Genomic DNA, 18,960 nt, shown 5'->3' on the forward strand with positions numbered 1-18,960 from the left:
CCAGGGATGGGGAATCCATGGAATAACCTGTGCCAGGGTCTCACCACCCTCCCAGGGAAGAATTTTTTCGTTATATCTAATCTAAACCTATTCAAAGCCAGAAAGATCCCTACGAGCCCCCAAGGAATTAGCAACACAGTCCACAGCACCAAGAACAGAGCACTTGGAAAGATAGGAAGGCTTAGGAAAAAGGAAATCAGGCAGGGCAATCTGAGAAGGACATAAATGGATTTTTGGGGTGTTCACAACACCTACAGACGCTTTTCGTGCCCCCCAAACCCTCAACGCTCCCAGAACGCTGTGCCCTGGGGCTCAGCCACGTCTCTGCACCCTGCTGGGCTTCTCCTCTGGGCAGAGCCCCTCGGTGGGTTTAGCAGGGCCTGCAGCTGCCCACGGGGTACCCCCGACCCCAGCGGGCCCCGCCGTAGACGTGGGAAGCGCCGGGGGTGCGGGCGGCCCCGAACCCGGCCCCGACCTCGGGGGCTCCCGCGGATCCCACCACGCTCTGCTGGGGGAAGGTGCTCAGGATGGGCCCGGGGAAGGTGACCACCACGGGCGGGGGGTAGATGACCACGGTGGAGTCGGGGCACTGCCGCACACACGGCTCGTTGCAGCTCTCGGCCACGGGTTGGGGCGCGGCCACCCCACAGGGTGAGGGAGAGCCCTCGGTGCAGGGGCTCCGGGACAGCACCATCGCCAGGGAGGGAGGATCTGAGGGGATCTGAGGAAGAGCAGGGACACAAGACATCAGTTCTTATCTCCTCAAACGTGGTGAGGAGAGGCTGCAAAGAGGCTCGAGGGAAAGGCAGAGCTCTCGTAGCTCATCACCCAGAAAAAACCTATAAATCTCATGTTGAACCCCAAAAAACCTATACATCTTATGCTGAACCCAAAAAACCCTATAAATCTCATGTTGAACCAAAAAAAACCCTATAGATCTCGTGTTGAACCCAAAAAACCCCTATTAACCTTGTGTTGAACCCAAAAATCCCCTATAAACCTTGTGTTGAACCCAAAAAACCGTATAAATCTTGTGTTGAACACATCTGGAAAGAGCCTTTGTGAAATGTTGATCCCAAAATCACGGAATATTGTGAGTTGGGAGGGACCCACAAGAATCATTGAGTCCAAATCTTGGATCTCACCCAGATTTGCATTTACCAAAGCCAGTAGCTGAACACTAATTTATTCATTTACGGAATCATTAAGGTTGGAAAAGACCTCTAAGGCCATCAAGTCCAACCTCTGACCCATCACCACATTATCAACTAGACTAGAGCACCAAATACCACGTCCAAGAAACCTTCAGGCTGATCCCAGAACATCTGCACAAGACTCTGCCTTAAAACTACGCTCAGCGTTTGCCAGGAGAGGAATTCAGGTGTCACTTACCTACAGCACAAGGGAAGAGCAGAGAAATGATCTGCCAAGATCTGCTGGGGAGCCCTTTTATACTCACCCTCAGAGTGCCCAGGGCATGAATCACCCACGGGCAGAACATCCTGATCAATCTCTGAGCATGTTTCTCTGGAGATCCAGCTTTGGTAATGGATGCCAATTGGTGTAAATAAATCACTCTTTGTAATTATCAGTCTGTCCCTGCATGACCTGTCCTTTACTGCCTTCCTGGCCCTGCTATTTCCCAGCTTTATGTGGAGGGCACACTCTGCATCTCGTGCTCACGTGGTTCATCCCTGATGTGTTCCCTGAATGGACTCGTTCCTGGGCAGGTGACAATGAGCCTTTTACCTGGGTGAGAACACACTCAGCTCAGCCCAGGAGGAGCTGAAACAGTGAGGGATAAACTGTCCTCTGGGTTCTGTGTGAAATCAGATTAATCCAAAGCCTGGTCAGAGCTCTGGCACGGTGCAGAACTCTTGCACTGACAGAGCTGCAGCCCCAGAAAAGTCAGGGCAGCTCTCCCAGTTCAACGCCGAGCACACGCTCCTCTAACACGTTTTACCCATAAAAAAGGAAAGAAGGGCAAGAGCACATTTTATATGGAATTAAATGCCCTGCATTCGTGAAGCTGCAAATCATGGCTGGATTAGGGGGATGGCAAAAAGGCCATAAATAGGGTGTGGCTGAGGCAAGACCTTGTCAGGCATTTTTGCCAGTGAGTCGCTTCTCCAATTAAAAGGGCACCAAAAGCCACTGTAACAGCAACTCTGTGGAACAACAAGTGGAAGCTGCATTCTGGGATAACAAGTGGAAGCTGCATTCTGGAAGCCCAGCTGCTGATGAAATGCAGCTGCTGGTGTGGGGTTATCATCCTATTAAACATCAGCAAGAGCTGCTCTGACACCCAGCTGAGTCAGCAACCGATGCCAAGGATGGCAAGGGTGACTCCAGAGGTCCCTTCCAACCCCAGCTGCTCTGGGATTCTGGGATATCTCAGCAGACTGGCAGCAGAATGACTCTGAGGGCAGGACTGGACCCCCTGGCACTGTGCTGCTGTGCAGCTGAAACCTCAGCCCAGATTTCCACAGCAATGGGAAAACGTGGGGTGTTCTGCCAGTTTAACTGCACGCTGAGGTTTATCTTCACCCTGTCACAATGTCTGGGGATGACAGAAGAGATCTGCAGCTCCTTTGGAAAACTGGCTCTGCATTTTCTACCGTGGAATCATGGAATGGGTTGGGTTAGAAGGGACTTTCGAGACCATCCAGTCCCACCCCCTGCCATGGGCAGGGACACCTTCCACTAGCCCAGGTCGCTCCAAGCCCTGTCCAACCTGCCTTGGACACTTCCAGCCACAACTAATAACTGAAGATAACCACGTGTTGAATGAGAATTTCAACATGTGCTGAGATTCAGCTTAGACTGGGCAGCAATTTATCCCCAAAGTAATTCCCAAAACACATGGGAATTAAACACCTCATTACCAGTTTTAGCCAACTGAAGATAAAACTAAATGTTAAATCCTATATTAGAGATTTATTAATAATTCAAAGTCAAGATCTTTCCTCCGGTGTATGAGGAATCCCCACTGCTGGGATTTGTTTTCTGCAGAAAACTGCTCAGGGCTCCCATCACTGCAGGGTGGATTTATCTGAACATGGAGATTAACACTGACAACAATCACGCCAAGGCTTTCTGAAAGTGTTTCCAGAGCACATCAGAACAGCTCCTTAGTGCTGCACACAACCAGGGCTGGCACGTGGATGGTTTTTAACGAGGGTGTTATGCCTCCAACCAGGGACTGGGAGGAGACAAAAGTGATGAGTCGAGACAAAAGTGATGAGTTGGGGGGTGAATGGGAGCCAGGACTCAGCAGCTCAGGAGGGAAGACAACAGAACTGGGCCTGTGTCAGCTCCACTCCCCAGGTAAAACAAGCTGAAGAATCAAAGCCCAGCACCCTAAAAACTGACGATGCAAAACACAAAAATCATCCATCAGGATAAAACCTTAAAGGACCAAGGGAGAGCTCGACATGGGAGGAGGGAGCTCTCTGAAGACATTATTTGCGTAAACTGTTCCCTAAAACAGGCAGGTATCAGTGATCCAATGCATCCCAAAAAAATAGAATCACCAAATCCCAGAATTATTTAGATCAGAAAAGATCTCCAGGATCATCGAGTCCAAACTCTGCCCCAGGGCAGGGGGGTTGGAATGAGATGATCTTCAATGTCCTTCCCAACCCAAACCATTCCACGAGAACTCCATTCCCCCTCAGAACACACAAACCTGTAGTACATTTACTAGGGAGGTAAAATCAGGGAGGTAAAGCACTGCCTGCACCAGAACTTTTTCTAAGGAGATACTCTGAGCTGGGAAGGGGAAAAAAGAATAAGCACAGTGGCAGGACCTGTGTGAGGGCCTGTTCTCACCTCACACCTCAGCTTTGCTCTGCTGCTGAATTGAGACAGCTCAGCTTTGACAAATGAAGACACCTGAGCTTTGATAAATGAAGACACTCCTGACAGAGCTGGGATTGCACAGACAGCTGTTTACACCCTCCATAAAACAAGAGTAGCACTGACGGGTTATTAAATAACACCTTCCCAACAGGACCTCTTCAAACTGCTCACAAATGCTCATTAATGTTTTCCATGAGCCAAGCTGGCTGAGCTCAGCCCCGGGATGAGCAATGCCAGCACTCAGCCAATTTACAGGCTGCGTCTCAGGACATCAAAGGCTCTTAATTACATCACAGTCTCTCTGCTGATGGACGAGGACAAGGCACAGGCACAGGGAGCAGCAGCACAGCCCCAGCTGAGCCCTGGGAGCAGGGCAGGAGCTCTGGGGATGGTCGTAGGGTGGGATAATGGGAGCACTGGAGAGCTCTCCCTGCTTTGGGGTCGCTGGGATGGAACATTTTGCAAGGGCAGGTGGTGGCTCCATCCCTCCTGGCCTCCCTTTGCAAAGCCACGTTCCCCAGTGTCCCAGCTCCTCATCTGCAGGAAAAATGGAGTGAGAAGCTGCACCTCCCACTCCCTGCTGCTGCCTCTGGACTGTCAGGCTGCAAAAAGCAGCTTTTGAGAGGAGAGGGATCCATTTCCTGATGGAACTAATGAGGTCAACGGAATAAAAGGCGGCTTTTCCATCTCCCATAAAGGTTTAAAATGAAACCAACCCTGGGGTGTGAGGTGTTTTCCATGGGATTTAGGGATAACAAAGTATTAACGAGCACAAATGAGTAAAATAATTACAGCCAGTGAAAAAGTGGCATAGGAACAAATTCCCCCCAGTAGCTAATTAGGATCTGATCCACAGTGGCTCAGGTTTTCCGTGGTCTGAAGGACTATAAAAACACCATATAAAACCACCCTTTTCCAAGCTTTCAATCCAGTTCTTACTCTGCACTGCGAGCTCGGTAAGTTATTTGCCTCCTTCTATTTCTAACTGGGAAAATAACATTTTGTTGGCACTTTGAACTGGAAACTGGACCCTGCAGAAATATCTGACACTGGGAATTAAGAGGGATGGTTTTTCAGAGGTTCTTGGGTTTGTGGTTTGTTTGGGATTGGTTTCTCTAAAGGCAGAGAGGCAGATAGAGGTTTTTAAAGCTGAGCCTGAGATTTACAGAACCTCACCCAATTTGGGATGTGGATTCCACTCTGATCTGGCCATTTAGGTCCCCATATCTTTAATTTGCTTTGTTAAAACTGAATTTTACATTTCTCCACTTATTTTAGTGGTTCAAGTGACTATTTCTGTTGGCAGCTGAACTTCACAATCCAGATCAGAGACTGGGGTGGATTATTGATAATTTTTATCTGGAAAAGGCTTCTGCCTGTATGAGACCCTTTTTTGTGCACTTTTTGGGGAATTCTTAGAAGAGTTACTATTGCCTCCCTCTTACAGCAAGAGCCAGGTTTGGATCAGCCTTTGACAGGCTGGGAGAGCTGGGAATGTTCAGCCTGGAGAGGAGAAGGTTGTGTGGAGACCTCAGAGCCCCTTTCAGGACCTGAAGGGGCTGCAGGGAAGCTGGAGGCGGATGTTCCTCAGGAACTGGGGTGACAGGACAAGGGGGTGGGTTCAGACTGACAGAGGAAAAATTCAGGTTGGATATTGGGAAGGAATTGTTCCCTGGGAGGGGGGGGAGGCCCTGGCACAGGTTGCCCAGAGAAGCTGTGGCTGCCCCATCCCTGGAAGTGTCCAAGGACAGGTTGGAGCAACCTGGGCTGGTGGAAGGTGTCTCTGCCCGTGGCAGGGGTGGAATGGGATGAGTTGTCCTGTACATCTGCAGAGTCAACTGCCACCAAATTGCAAGGTGCAGATGCCCCAGAGCCATTTGCTGGTGCTGAGGAAGCTGATCTGCAGGCAGATTTTAAACTGTTATTAGGAAATCCAAGGTCTCAGCACTTCCCTGTGCTCAATCATATCCTTGGAACGGACTCCTTGGGTCCTCCACGTGTGGCAGAGAGAGCTGGGATGTCCCACAGCTGGGCAGGGATTGCCCCTCTGTGCTGGGCACTGGGGAGGGCACCTCGAGTGCTGTGTCCAGGTCTGGGCCCCTCAATTCCCATTGCACAGTTTGCAGGGAATTCCTTCACTTTTCTCCCCTACTTGGCCCTTTTAGGTTCATTTCTCCCCCAGAACTGTGTCTTACTCCAGGTCCCAACACAAGCAGCAGTTCCACACCCCAGATTTGCAGGGAGTTCCCTCACCCCTCCCCCCTCATTTGTTTTCCAGGCCCATTTTCCCCCCTGGAACGATGTCCTACTACAGGTACCAGTACAAGCAGCAGCGTTACATCCCGGCTGGAATGAAGTGCCCCCTGCCCGTGTTCCCCCAGCAGTGCCACCCCCCCGGGCTGGTGAAGTGTGTGCAGTGCCCGGGGTGTGCCCCCACAGCTGCCAAGGTGTGCAGCGTGAGGAAGACCCTGCAGAGCCCTCCCTGCTCCTCGGGCTGTGTGGAGACACACGTGGTGGAAGGTCACTCCTGCTCCTCCTCCTCCTGCTGCTGCAGCCCCAGGAGCCTCAACCCCTGCACTGTGACCTTCCCTCAGCCCCAGGGGATGGGCAGGGAGCAGCTCTGCCTGTCCCAGTGTGGGCAGGTGGGTGTGAAGAGGTGCCCTCAGGTGTGTGCCCCCACTCCTCAGGTGTGTGTCCCAGCCCCTCGGGTGTGTGCCCCCACTCCTCAGGTGTGTGCCCCCACTCCTCAGGTGTGTGCCCCAGCTCCCAAGGTGTGTGTCCCCACTCCTCAGGTGTGTGCCCCAGCTCCCCTGTACCAACACAGCTCCTACCCTTACTCGTACCAGTGGTCCAACAGCTACCAGTACAACTGTGGGGAGCAATAAACCCCTGGGAGGTGCCCACAGGACACGCAGGGGGTGAAGAGCCAGACTCACCCTCACCAGCTCTCGGGAGCACGACTCTTCTCCTGGAACCACCGGAGCTCTGAGGCATCCTGACACCTCTAAAACCCAGCCCTTAGTGAATCCTCTCTGTGTTATGCTCTGTATTAGGTTTAGAGGTCTCATCTCTCCCTATCTTCAGTCTCTTGCCCACCCTGGGCCAGGTCTCAGCTGCAGGAGGACAGTTCTGTCCGTGCTGTGTAAAGGAGGTGTGAGTTTTACCAGGGCACAATCACTCACACAGATGATGTTACATCAAAGCAGCCCCAGTGCCAACAAAAAACGGGGCCTTTCCTGCTCATCCTGCTAAGAATAAACATTTCTTTCTGCTCTTGACTTTGCACCAGAGGAAAATTTGTGAAGAAAATGGGGTTTTTTGCTCAGGGAGGTGGTGGAGTCCCCAGCCCTGGAGGTGCCCAAGGAAGGACTGGCCTTGGCACTGAATGCTCTGGGCTGGGAACAAGGTGGGGATGGGGCACAGGGGGGACTTGGTGACCTTGGAGGGCTTTTCCAACCTCAGTGACTGTTATTTAAATCCTGCACTTTGTTTTCTACACCATCAACAGAAATAAGACAACAAATGCAAAATGGGGGAAAACAGAAATTGACTTTCAAGTCAAGGGGGTCTATTGTGTGAAGCAACTCACTCTTGAAGCACTTGCTGCTTAAACATCCACCTCTGATGTACCAGCTGGAAGTTCTTAGTCTGCATGACTTTATTCTCTAGGGTGTATCCCCAACATCTCACAATAAAACCTCTACTGCATCAAACCATTTGCTTTCTAATGGGGTTGGGTTTTCCCCTCCATCCCTTCTCACACTTGACTCGGAGCTGAAAATCCCCAGCCAGGATCAGACAAGCTCCAATTCCAACCTGGGCCAGGAACAACTCCCCAGCTGCCCACAGAGGATCTCCAGACAATTCCCAGAGAAGCTGAGGCAGCTGTGGGATGACAAACCCAGGGAATCACCAAGTCCCAGGCACTGGAACTGTCAGGGCAGAGCTCCAACCCTATGCAGCTCCACGTGTGGGACACTAAGCTCTCACAAATAGGGGTGTTCCCACCCCGTCCACCAAGAAATCCCGATTAAATTGCCCCTAAATCATTCCTCGGGCATTTGTCAGCGGCACCGCAACAATTCCTTTTGCTCCCTCGTGTGGCCGATGGATTCGGGGAGCAGGAGGGAGCCCCAGGCACTCCCAGGGCTGAGGGCTCCACACCGAACTGCCCCAGGCTCCGGGGGAGCCCCGAACGCCCCCAGGTTACAGCAGCAACACGAACAAAGGACCCTTCCTGCTCCTCTCAGGATTTTTCACCCGCACCTTCACGGCAGTGGTCCCAGAGGTCCCAGTGGTCCCAGGGAGCCACTGCCATGTGTTCATCTGAGGAACTTCTCTGGTCGAGAGCTCATTGTCTCCGTTCCTCCCTCCCTCTGCATCATTCACCCAACTCTGCCGAGCTCTCCCACTCCCGGACAAAAGTATTGCAACCGAACTCGCAGTGATTTGCATCTCAATGCGTCTGGGAAGGCAGCTGTCTGCTCTCTCAATAAGCTGGGAGGCAACCGCCAGGTTTCTCATTATTCCAAATTAAAAAACAAAGAGGTTGAGTACTTAGAGAGGCATTTAGAGTGTCTCTGCCTTTCAGAAACCTCTACCGAGCTCTCAGGGCTGTCTGCAGAGGCAGACAGATGCACCGAGGTGGTTAAAGTCAAAATGATGTGTGGTCTGGGTAGGCCAGCCCAGGGAGACCGGGAATATCGAGTCAGAGCTGTGCTGGAAGCAGCACAGGTCCAGCAGCAAGGCCACCCTGCCCTGGGGAGCTGCACCTTCACCCAGCCCTGCCCTGGGGGTCTGGGGCTGAAAACAAACAGCAACTCAGTCACTTAATGCCAAATAATGTTATATGAGACCCCTCGCATTGCCCAGAGAAGCTGAGGATACCCTGGAGGTGTCCAAGGCCAGGCTGGACAGGGTTTGGAGTTACCTGGGAATAGTGGGAGGTGTCCCTCGTGGACCGGAACGAGATGTTCGACGTCTCTTCCGACCCGAAGCGTTCCCTGATCCTGCAGCTCCATCCCGCGGCCGAGCAGGGGCTGAGCCGCAGGAATTTGTTACCTCCTGTCTCCGCCCCCGTTCCCGCACAGCTGGAGGTGTTTGGGATGAGCTGATGCGTGACAGGAGCTCAGCGGCGGCTGCTTGTAATTAACTGCTGATTAACGAGCCCAGCCCAGCCCGAGCTGTGGGCGCAGCCCAGGGAGGAGGAGACGGGCAGAGGAGCCCTTGGTACCCTCGTGGAAGGGCTGGAGTTCTGCGGGGAGCTCGGAAGGGCTCAGCCCCCGATTTCTGCCGTTTAAAGAGCCAACATTTCACCGCGGTTCTGTGGAAGGGGCCTTAAAGCTCATCCAGTGCCACCCCCTGCCATGGGCAGGGACACCTTCTGCTATCCCAGGTTGTTCCAACCTGGCCTGGAACACTCCCAGGGATGGGGCAGTCACAGCTTCCCTGGGCAACCTGTGCCAGGGCCTCCCCCCCTCCCAGGGAACAATTTCTTCCCCATATCCATGTAAACCTCCTGCCTGTCAGTGTGAAGCCATTCCCCCCTGGCCTGGCACTCCAGGCCCTTCTTCAGATGCCCCCACCCTGTGCAGAACACCATATTTCAGATGTCTCCTACAAAACAGGCCAGGGTTTTCCTGTCCTTCAGTGAAGTAACCAGGAATCAGCTGTTAGGGAGGGGGAAATGCTCCAACATCCTTAAAATTCCTGATGCTCTGGAGCCACGAGGCTTCCCCTGCTCCAAACTGTCAACCTAAAACTGGTGCTGGGTCTGGTGGGCTCTGGGTCCCGATCCAGGGAGCTGCATGGTCAGCAAATGCTCCCTGAGGGGGGTCAGTGGAGGGGGTCCCCTGTGCTGGTGATGTTGGTGACATTCCTTACTCCAGCTGTCCTCCCCTCAGTGCCAGACCAGCTCATCTTGACTCGGGCTCAGAGCCTGGCCAGGCCTGTGGGGAGTTCCCAGGCAAACAAATCACGAGTCGGATGTGACTCCTGCCCATAATGAATGGAGCAATTAACACTTTCCATTCGATGCCTGTAATTGGAATGGGCTGGTGCAAAGCAGCTGAATAATGCAGGGAGGAAACTGCCTCAGTGTCACAGGGAAGGAACTGGGCAGGTGACCCACTAAGGGCTGGGTGGGACAGCAAAACAGGAAGCGATGCTGTTGGACTGGCCGGGCCAGGAGCAGCTCCCTCTTCCCAAGGAGCTGGTCCCTGTCCCCACGGATCCGTGCTGGACACTGGAATCGGGTTGGCTGTGACGCAGCTGGAGCCCTGGTGCCCAGGTGACAAATGACACGTTTGCCCAACGCCAGCCCTCCTGGCATCTCAGAAATGCTCCCTGAGGAGGAGAGAACGGGGGAAATGCCCACGAGCTGCTGTGGGTGGGCCCTGGAAAACTCCTGAGGGCGAAGAGAAAAGGTTTGGTGCAAAGCAGGATAAAAAGAAGGACTTGCTCCAATATTTGGGAGAGAAACAACACGAAACCACAGGGGTTTGTTGTACCTCTTTGTGAAGTTCCCTCTAGGAAGAACTTGAAGTGTTAAATTATAGAATCACAAAATGGTTTGGGTTGGAAGGGACCTTAAAGACCATCTTTAACCATATTAATCATATTAAAGGTCATATTCCAACCCCTCTGTCGTGGGCAGGGACACCTCCCACTAGCTCAGGTTACTGGGAGGCAGCGGAATTCTCTCCTGCTGTGCTAATAAGCTGGGAAAAAATTCCAGGCCTGGCTCTCCCCACACTGCCCCAACCCAGGAACAGCTTCATTAGAGACAGAGGACTCCAAACTATTGCTCCCACGCAGTGCCAGCGGGTCGGGCAGTGGGCAGATGCTTCCCATGAACATCCTGCCACGTGTTCCCAGGACCAGGGATGTCTCTGAGCCACAGCCCTGAGCTGGATGAATGGGGCATCTCTGGCCTGAGTGTCCATAATTGCCTGGCACACCAGGTTTTCCCTTATCAGGACAGGAAGTCTGGCCTAGGAGGTGATGCCTCTGTGGGCTGGGGGTCCCTTCTGTGTCCCATTCCCCCACTGGGAACAGCAGGAAATGGTCCTTCCCCCCTGACAAAGGGACAATGGTTTGGGGCTCTCTCTGGTCACCCGAGTGGGAAGTCCAATACCAGAGATGATGGGTTGGTTTGACTAGAACTGGAATTACACAACCACCACAGGCCAGAGATTGATGTCTGGAGGAAGGAAGTTGCTTTTTACTGTGGGATTTTAGGTGGATTTAAGCCCAGGCTCTGTGTGTGAGGAAAACCAAGGCTGAGCTTTCAGAAACCGGGGGTTTGGGGTTCCCTCAGTGCTCCCCAACGTGAGGCTCATGCCTGGCTCTGTGTCCCCCCGTGGCTGCCCACACCAGGGCCAGGCAGGGGAAGGGCAGGGGAAGGGCAGCCCTGGGCTCGGAGGCACCACCTGGGTGTCTTTCCTCACCTTCCCTTCGTGCCCCAATCTCTGCTCCCATTACAAAATCTGCAGTGCTGAGGCTGTGGGTGTGATAAGAGATCTGCACGTCCAGTGCAGGGCTCTTGCTCAAGTTTGACTTATCTCTCTTTTTTCTTTATCTGCCTCTTGCCTCCCTCGCTCAGACTCAGCTCCAGGTTGGGGGTTGTCAGAAAGATGCAGATTTGATTTTTTTTTTCCAAGTGTTCTTCCACTTTTTCTGAAATGTTAGACATTGGAGTTATTTAAAAGTAATAATTCCTGTTTGTACATGCTGCTGGGACACCTCCCACTAGCCCAGGTAGCTCCAGCCTGGCCTTGGACACTTCCAGGGATGGGGCAGCCACAGCTTCTCTGGGCAACCTGTGCCAGGGCCTCCCCCCCTCCCAGGGGACAATTCCTTCCGTATATCCAGCCTAAATTTCCCCTTTTTCAGTCTGAACCCACTCCCCCCTGCCCTGTCACCCCAGTTCCTGATGAACAGCCCCCCTCAAGCTTCCTTGTAGCCCCTTCAGGTCCTGGAAGGGGCTCTGAGGTCTCCACACAACCTTCTCCTCTCCAGGCTGAACATTCCCAGTTCTCCCAGCCTGTCTCCACAGGGGAGGGGCTCCAGTCCCTTTATCAGCTTATGACCTGCACCCAAACACCACCAAATTTTTTCAGGTACTGAACAGAACAGTTGGAAACATGTGCAGGACATTTCTCTGTTGTGGCCTCTGTGGTTTAAAGCCAGACAAGGTTGTGTTACCATGAGCTCTGCCCTCCCAGAGCTGCAGTGCTGTCCCAGGTCACCCTGTTCCATGGCTCCCAAACTCCCGTGGTAGCACCAATAATTTCCCAACGAGCTTTGGAGGAATGAGGAACTGAGGTGGGGGAAAGAAGGACGTGGAAAACGGGGTGTGCCCATGGCTTTGATGTGTGTGGCAAAGTGCAGGGACAAATAAAAGTGAAACTGGGAAAGGAAGCCACAGCTGGACAATGGACTGTTCAGCTGCCAAAGCCATTGGTTATTAATTATTGGGGAAAGTTGTTCTGGTTGGGGTACACAAACCTCCTCATCACTGTGTTGACAATCCCTTGGCAGAGAGATAAAAGTCACACCACGTGTTGAAATCAGGAGAAATCCTCCCAGAAGGAGCCCCAGCCGAGGTCACAGGTGGTTTAGTACCATAAAAAGGCAATTTCTCAGTGGACAGACCTGGGGAGGGAGAGCTGGCACTAAGAGGAGAGGATTGAAAGCTTTGATCCCCAAAATAAAAGCAGAACCCAAGGAGTGGAGGCGGAAACAGCTCCAGATTAAAACTAATCCTTCATTTCCAGTTCCTGCACCCATGTGACACCGAGGATTAAGTGGGTAGAGAGGGAGGCTGTGCCTTGGCTGAAGAAATGGGCAGTGAGGAAATGGGTGTGGGAAGGAAGTGAGACTGTGGGAAGGAGAAGAGCAGTTTGTGCTGGAGGGAGGGGGATCTGTGGCCTCAGGATGCAGGAACTGACTGTGCCAGGGCTGGGGGCACCCCCATGAACCGAGGGTGGCCTCCCTCCTGGGCACAGCCACATGCTCACCTCCTGTCTGGGTGTCTGTCATCCCAGCATCCCAACTCTTGCATCACCAGGTCTGGCACCGAGGGAGGGAGGGCAGGTCTGGCTGTGGTGGCAGTGACGAGATCAGGCTGCTCCGAGTCTTCTTCCTGCCCTTCTCAAGGACCACTGAGCCCAGTCCCTAAAGGCCCAGAGCAGTTGGGGGCACAGGGGAGATGTTGTGCCCTGAGAGTTGCTCCGTGTCCACCTCGCTGGGAAAAGTGTCCCCCAGTCCCTTGATGGACATGGCAAGGGATCTGTGCTTTAGCCCATGTCATTAAAGGTTTTGCCAAATTAAGCTACAGAGGGGCAAACTGGAGGCTCAGGGAGAGGTGAATTACATCAAGGACCAGCAGATGAAGGTCCATCCCACCACCTCCCCATCCTCACCCCACCACCCTGTGACGTGCCACAAACACAGCCGGGACAGGGAATAACGCAGGAAATTATGTGAGGGCTGCAGGGAGTGCCCAGATGTCCCCTGGGCCTCCTGGGGGCACATCCAGCCCACCTGGTGCCCAGAGTGGGGCCTTCTCCTCCAAGCAGGATGGATGTGAGGATCACACACCTCCTTCACAACCCACACCCAGGATGTAATCAGGAGGTAAACGAGCATCATGAGAGCACTTAGGGCTCTGTGGCAATCCCACTCCACCCTGCTGGGACAGCCCTGGGAGCTCCAGCCTGTGCTTCAGAGTGAGCCCAAATATTCAGTGCACAGGGCATTATTTGGGGGTCTCTGCATGAAATCACTTAAGGGAGCTCTGACCCCAAACTGCTGCAGGGCTCGGCCTCTGCAGGGGGGTTTAGCTGGGGCTTTCTCTGGGGATGAAGCATCAGGCAGAGATTTTAAAGCTTTGGATTCACCCCCAGGTTTGAGGCTTTGCCACTGGCACAGGTTGCCCAGAGAAGCTGCCCCATCCCTGGAAGTGTCCAAGGCCAGGTTGGAGCGACCTGGAGCAGTGGAAGGTGTCCCTGCCCCTGGCAGGGGGTGGAATGAGATGAACTTTAAGGTCCCTTCCAACCCAAACCATTCCACGGTTCTGTAATTCCGTATCACTCTCCCCTTTGCATAAGATGGAGACGCAGTTCTGCTTTCCCTGATTTCCACTCTTCAATAGCAAAACTCCCATTTTTATGCCTTGGAAGAGGGACCTTCATTAGTGCAAAGGAGCAGCTGGTTGGAAGCAAAACACTTCTATAATTAACAGATGAGAGATCCCAGTGAGCTCAGCCAGGACTGAGACTGGCTTTAAAGCTAATTTTATTTAATGTGAAGTGTAATAAATTAATTAATTAACTTAATGTGAGCATTTAACTTTGCTGCTGAAATGCAGGAATGTGTTCTCAAATTCCCACCTGGCTCCCCCCTCCTGTCAGGGAGCTGGAGAGAGTGAGAAGGTCCCCCCTGAGCCTCCTTTTCTCCAGGATGAGCCCCCCCAGCTCCCTCAGGAGTTCTCCAGCCCCTTCTCCTGCTGTTCCAGCCCCTTCCCCTGCTCCATTCCCTTCCCTGGACATGCTCCAGCCCCTCCAGGTCCCTCTTGCCCTGAGGGATCCAGCCCTGGACGCAGCACTCGGGGTTCCCTCCCCAGGGCTGTGCTCACTTAGTGCACCCAAATCCAGCTTTGTTATTCCCCACTCCCCAGCACCTCAAATCCCAGGACTCAACTTTGATGTGCCAGGACGTGCTAAAGCTCTTCCAGCTGCCTCCTGACCGCCCTTGACCTCCAGAGCAGAGATAAACAAGCTGTTCTAGATATGCTAAGTATGTGCTGCAACCACAGCCCTTCATTTGGTTTTCAGACAAACACTGAATCCCTTGACATCTGGTTCCCCTGCCCTACTTCTCTCCCTGCTCCAACCACACCACGGAGGGGCTTGGACACCCCCTTGGGAGCTGGACACATCCTGGAGGAGCTGGATGGTCTCAGCTGGGAGTTCCTGGCAAACATCACTGGGGTGTCATAGGAAATGCTGCTCCAAACCTTGGGGACAGGCTGGGTGGGGAGGGGAGGGGATTTTTATGCCATTTAACTTTATTTGGCTCTTCCCACTTGGAAATTCATCCTTGTCCCCTCCAACAGCCAGAGGACCCTGAGCAGCATCACTTGGGAGTGACACTGGCTGAGAGACTTCCAAAAGGTTTAATGACAGACAGTGGGATTTAATTGATCCTGTGGAATTGATCCCATTAAATTGATTTAAAAGATTTAATAATAGACTTCTGGGGACTGTTACAGTTGAAACTCTGCAGGAATCCCATGAAATGCCTTCAGATGAGAGCCTTTAACAGAGCCCCGGGGAGAGGGTCCCACAGCCCTTCACTGTGTGCTGGGGAGAGGGTCCCTTGTCCTCTGCCACTGGTGGTGATGCCACCTCCCTGCAGGCCACGCTGGGGGGTTGGTGAGGGTGAAGGGCCCTGTCTGAGCTGCAGCAGTGCCCAGATGAGATAAGGCTGAGCAGTCTCGTGCTCCAGGGCAGGAAGGAGGCACTTGGGTGGCACCAAGAACGGCTCTGGACTCATAAATCACGTTCCCATTGCCTCAATCATCGACATCTGAGTGAAAGATCCTTCCAACTCTGCCTGGAGCTGGAGGGTTTTCTTGGAGGAACTTGCTGCTGCTGCTTGTCATAATTCCAATTTGGCAGGCATGGAAAGTGTGAGCAAATTATCCAGAATTCCCCTGCAGTGAAGGGCTGAGGAGCTACAAGAGGAGAATAAAGAAAACCCCCCTTTTATCTCTTAACCCAGGGGCAAGTGTAGTAAAATACTGAGTGCAATAAATTATTCTCTCTCAGCAAAAGGGATTTTCCCTGTTCTGATGCTCCTACGAGGTCTAAGGAGAAGCTGTTACATATTTATCTGTCCACTGCAGAGATGTAGCCCCTTGTCCTGTCACTCCAGGCCCTCAGAAATAGTCTCTCCCCAAGTTTCTTGGAGCTCCTTCAGGTCCTGTAAGGCCACAGTTGGGTCACCCCAAAGCTGAACAATCCCAATTCCCTCAGCTTTTCCACAAGTCCACACAAAGCCCCCTCCCTGCTTCTTTGGCTCTTTGGGTTCCTTTTTCCCCCGCTCTCTGTAGGTCAAACCCTCCAAGGCTGTGAATGACCCAGAGCCTCCCAGCTTTGCATCATGTGTTGATTTTGGGGAGCTGCAGCTCCTCGGACTCATTGGAGTCCGACGTGTGTCCCCACAGCCCGTGGCGGTGACGTGGGTGTCACCCATAACGTATAATCCAGGGTTACAACACAGTTAATGACACGCCAGGGCCACGTCTGGGGGTTCAGGATATTGGCCAGAATGAGGAATAAATTACCCTCATCCACAGAGGCAAAAGTGCCTCTTTCCCCCCTCGTGTTCCCCCTCTGGAACGTTGGACCCCTCCGTGAGGGGACGTGGAATTAAGTCACTTGTCCATCCTGGCAGTGCAGCAGCCCCTCTGCTTTTCCCTGTTCCCTCACTTTGCTTGGAGTAGGTGGAGCCATCCAGTGATTTTAATGCAGCTGAAAACAGAAGAGGTGGTGGAAGGAAGGGAGATACCGATCTCAAATGACAGAGCCCCAGATTATGCTAAGTGGGTAGTTGGGGTGGGGTTTGGCTGGTAAATAAATCAATCATTGTTTCTTTCCTAGAGGAGGACTAGATACTATATAAAAGTTCTCCCACACCACGTTCCCTCACTCCATTTGACTCCTTTCCACTGGTTCGTGCCGTGGGACACGGTAAGATATTGATATTTCATGGTGGGAACTCACTGGGCTGATCAGGCTCGGGATGCTCAGCTGGAAATGGTGGCAGAAATACGGCTTTGGGGTCTCACAGTCCAAAAATTCCTCTTCATTTGCAGTGATTTATTTCTTTCCCAACAGTTCAGGGATTATGTAATCCCATGGGAAAAGCGGGGAGCTGGGACACAGAAAACCTGGTGTTTGGAGCCCCTTGGATTCCTCTGGGCCCAACATCACGGAAACGCAGCTCCTGGAATGTTAATCCTGAGGAAAAGGGCGGGAAAAAGAGGGTTTGCAGGTTCTTAGCAAAGAGTGGGAAACAGAAGAAATTAAACACAAAATGGGAGATTATTCTCATTTTCCAGCCTTTTGTCTAAATGGGAAAGGGTCGGGGTTTTTGACCATTTTGTTTTCTTGGAGGAGCCACTTTGTCCTCCAGCAGTTTGGACACCTCAGCCCATTGACCTGTAGATCCTTTTCATTTTAGAGCTGCCTGTCAGAGGAAGAGAAATAATTCTGCCAGCAGAAGGACGTGGGTTGGGGGGGATTCAAGTACCAAAGAAGTGCTCAAACCTCAGAGCATCCCTTGGGCACAGACACATATCAAACCCTTCAGAGTGACCTGGAGCTGCTGAAACTCGGTGCAGCTGCTTTTTTTCCCCTTCTTTTGCATTGCTGATAACTTTTCCACAGGCTCTTCCTCTTCCTTCTCATTTTTAGGAAGAAATAAAGCACTCACTGTGCTCCTTTGAGACCGAGACTGAAGAATTTCAAAGCTCAACCAAGTTATTGTTATGCAAATGATGACCTGTGTTCTTTGTCTCTTGTAGCTGTGGAATTTTAATCCCTATCCCCGAGCATTCCTTTCAAAATTCCCAAACCACACTTGGATAAGGGTAATTCTGGAGCACCAGGGCCTCATGTGCCTCTTGCAGTGTCACTCTGACAACCTGCTGCAAGAAGGAATTATTAAGGAATTATTCTGGTTGCACTTGTCCTAGATAAAGAAAGGGAAATTAAATATGGATAAGGAAGTTCTGTAGAAGACTTGATATGGAATAAGCTGAAAACTTCCCAGCTTTTCCTTTTAATTTATTAACTCCTGATGCTGAAAATACCCTTTTGCATCAGCTGTCAGGAAGGGAGCAAAAAGGGAAGCCGAGGCCTTGTGTGGACCCTGTGTTGAGCTGCCACTGGGAGGGGATGGGGTGGCACAAGAAACACGAGTTTTCCTCCCCCTGGATGTTCTTCAGGCCTGTTTTTCTCCTTTCTCTTGGAGGACTCCACAACATTTGGGACGATGGGTTCCCACCAGCAGAAGGGCGACGGCCAAGGGATGTCTGAGCAGTCCGGGGGCTGCCACGGCGGAGGAGGAGGAGGTGGATGCCACGGCGGTGGAGGAGGAGGATGCTGCTGCTGCCACAGCAGTGGTGGAGGAGGATCCATGGGATACCAGAGCCAGGGATCATCCTGCCATGGAGGAGGAGGAGGAGGCGGCTGCTGCGGAGGCGGAGGCGGCAGCGGCGGCGGCGGTGGAGCCGTGTATCAGATCCACTCCTGTGCAGGAGGAGGAGGAGGAGGAGGAGGAGGAGGAGGAGGCCAGCAGAGCCAAGGATCCATTTGCATTATTGGAGGAGGAGGAGGTGGAGGAGGAGGAGGTGGAGGCCAACAAAGTCAGGGCCCCATCTGCATCGGAAGTGGCATGGGAGGAGGAGGAGGAGGTGGAGGGCAGCAGAGCCAAGGTCCCATTATTATCAGTGGGGGAGGAGGAGGAGGAGGAGGGGGAGGAGGTGGAGGTGGCCACCAGAGCCATATGCCCATCTGCATCCCAAGTGGCAGCATGGGAGGGGGAGGAGGAGGAGGAGGAGGAGGTGGGTCAGGCCAGCAGGGCAAAGGCATCATCATTATTGAGGGAGGCAGCAGTGGGGGTGGCGGTGGTGGAGGAGGTGGTGGAGGAGGCCACAAAGGCCAGGGTCCCATCTGCATTGGAGGTGGTGGTGGAGGAGGTGGAGGTGGTTCAGGTCACCAGGGCCAAGGTCCCATCATTATTAGTGGAGGTGGTGGTGGTGGAGGTGGTGGAGGAGGAGGAGGTGGGTCAGGCCAGCAGGGCAAAGGCGTTATCATTATTGGGGGAGGCAGCAGTGGGGGTGGAGGTGGTGGTGGAGGCCACCAGGGCCAGGGTCCCATCTGCATTGGGGGTGGTGGAGGAGGTGGTGGAGGTGGCTCAGGCCACCAGGGCCAAGGTCCCATCATTATTAGTGGAGGAGGAGGTGGTGGTGGTGGTGGAGGTGGTGGAGGTGGTGGTGGAGGTCACCAGGGCCAGGGTCCCATCTGC

General features: G+C 52.9%; 1 protein-coding gene across 2 annotated transcripts; it reads right to left on the bottom strand.

Annotated features, from left to right (window-relative positions):
• Positions 1-370: 370 nt before the first annotated feature.
• LOC113960147 (claw keratin-like) lies at positions 371-8,859 on the bottom strand. Of its 2 annotated transcripts, none has more exons than XM_027669541.1 (2): positions 8,792-8,859; positions 371-721 (listed from the first exon to the last, which is right to left on the bottom strand). In XM_027669541.1, exon 2 carries the CDS (start codon positions 692-694, stop codon positions 371-373), a length of 324 nt encoding a protein of 107 aa, XP_027525342.1. In that variant the 5' UTR covers positions 695-721; positions 8,792-8,859. The 2 variants fall into 2 exon arrangements, with proteins under 2 accessions (XP_027525342.1, XP_027525343.1); XM_027669542.1 differs by lacking the exon at positions 8,792-8,859 and adding an exon at positions 1,393-1,619.
• Positions 8,860-18,960: the final 10,101 nt, after the last annotated feature.

The sequence above is a fragment of the Corapipo altera genome, unplaced genomic scaffold (genome assembly GCF_003945725.1).
Source record: "Corapipo altera isolate COAL_440 unplaced genomic scaffold, ASM394572v1 91, whole genome shotgun sequence".
Classification (NCBI taxonomy): Eukaryota; Metazoa; Chordata; class Aves; order Passeriformes; family Pipridae; genus Corapipo; species Corapipo altera.

Bases quoted from the DNA above. Each gene is read 5' to 3' on its own strand.
- LOC113960147 (XM_027669541.1), bottom strand. From the start codon at position 694: ATGGTGCTGTCCCGGAGCCCCTGCACCGAGGGCTCTCCCTCACCCTGT.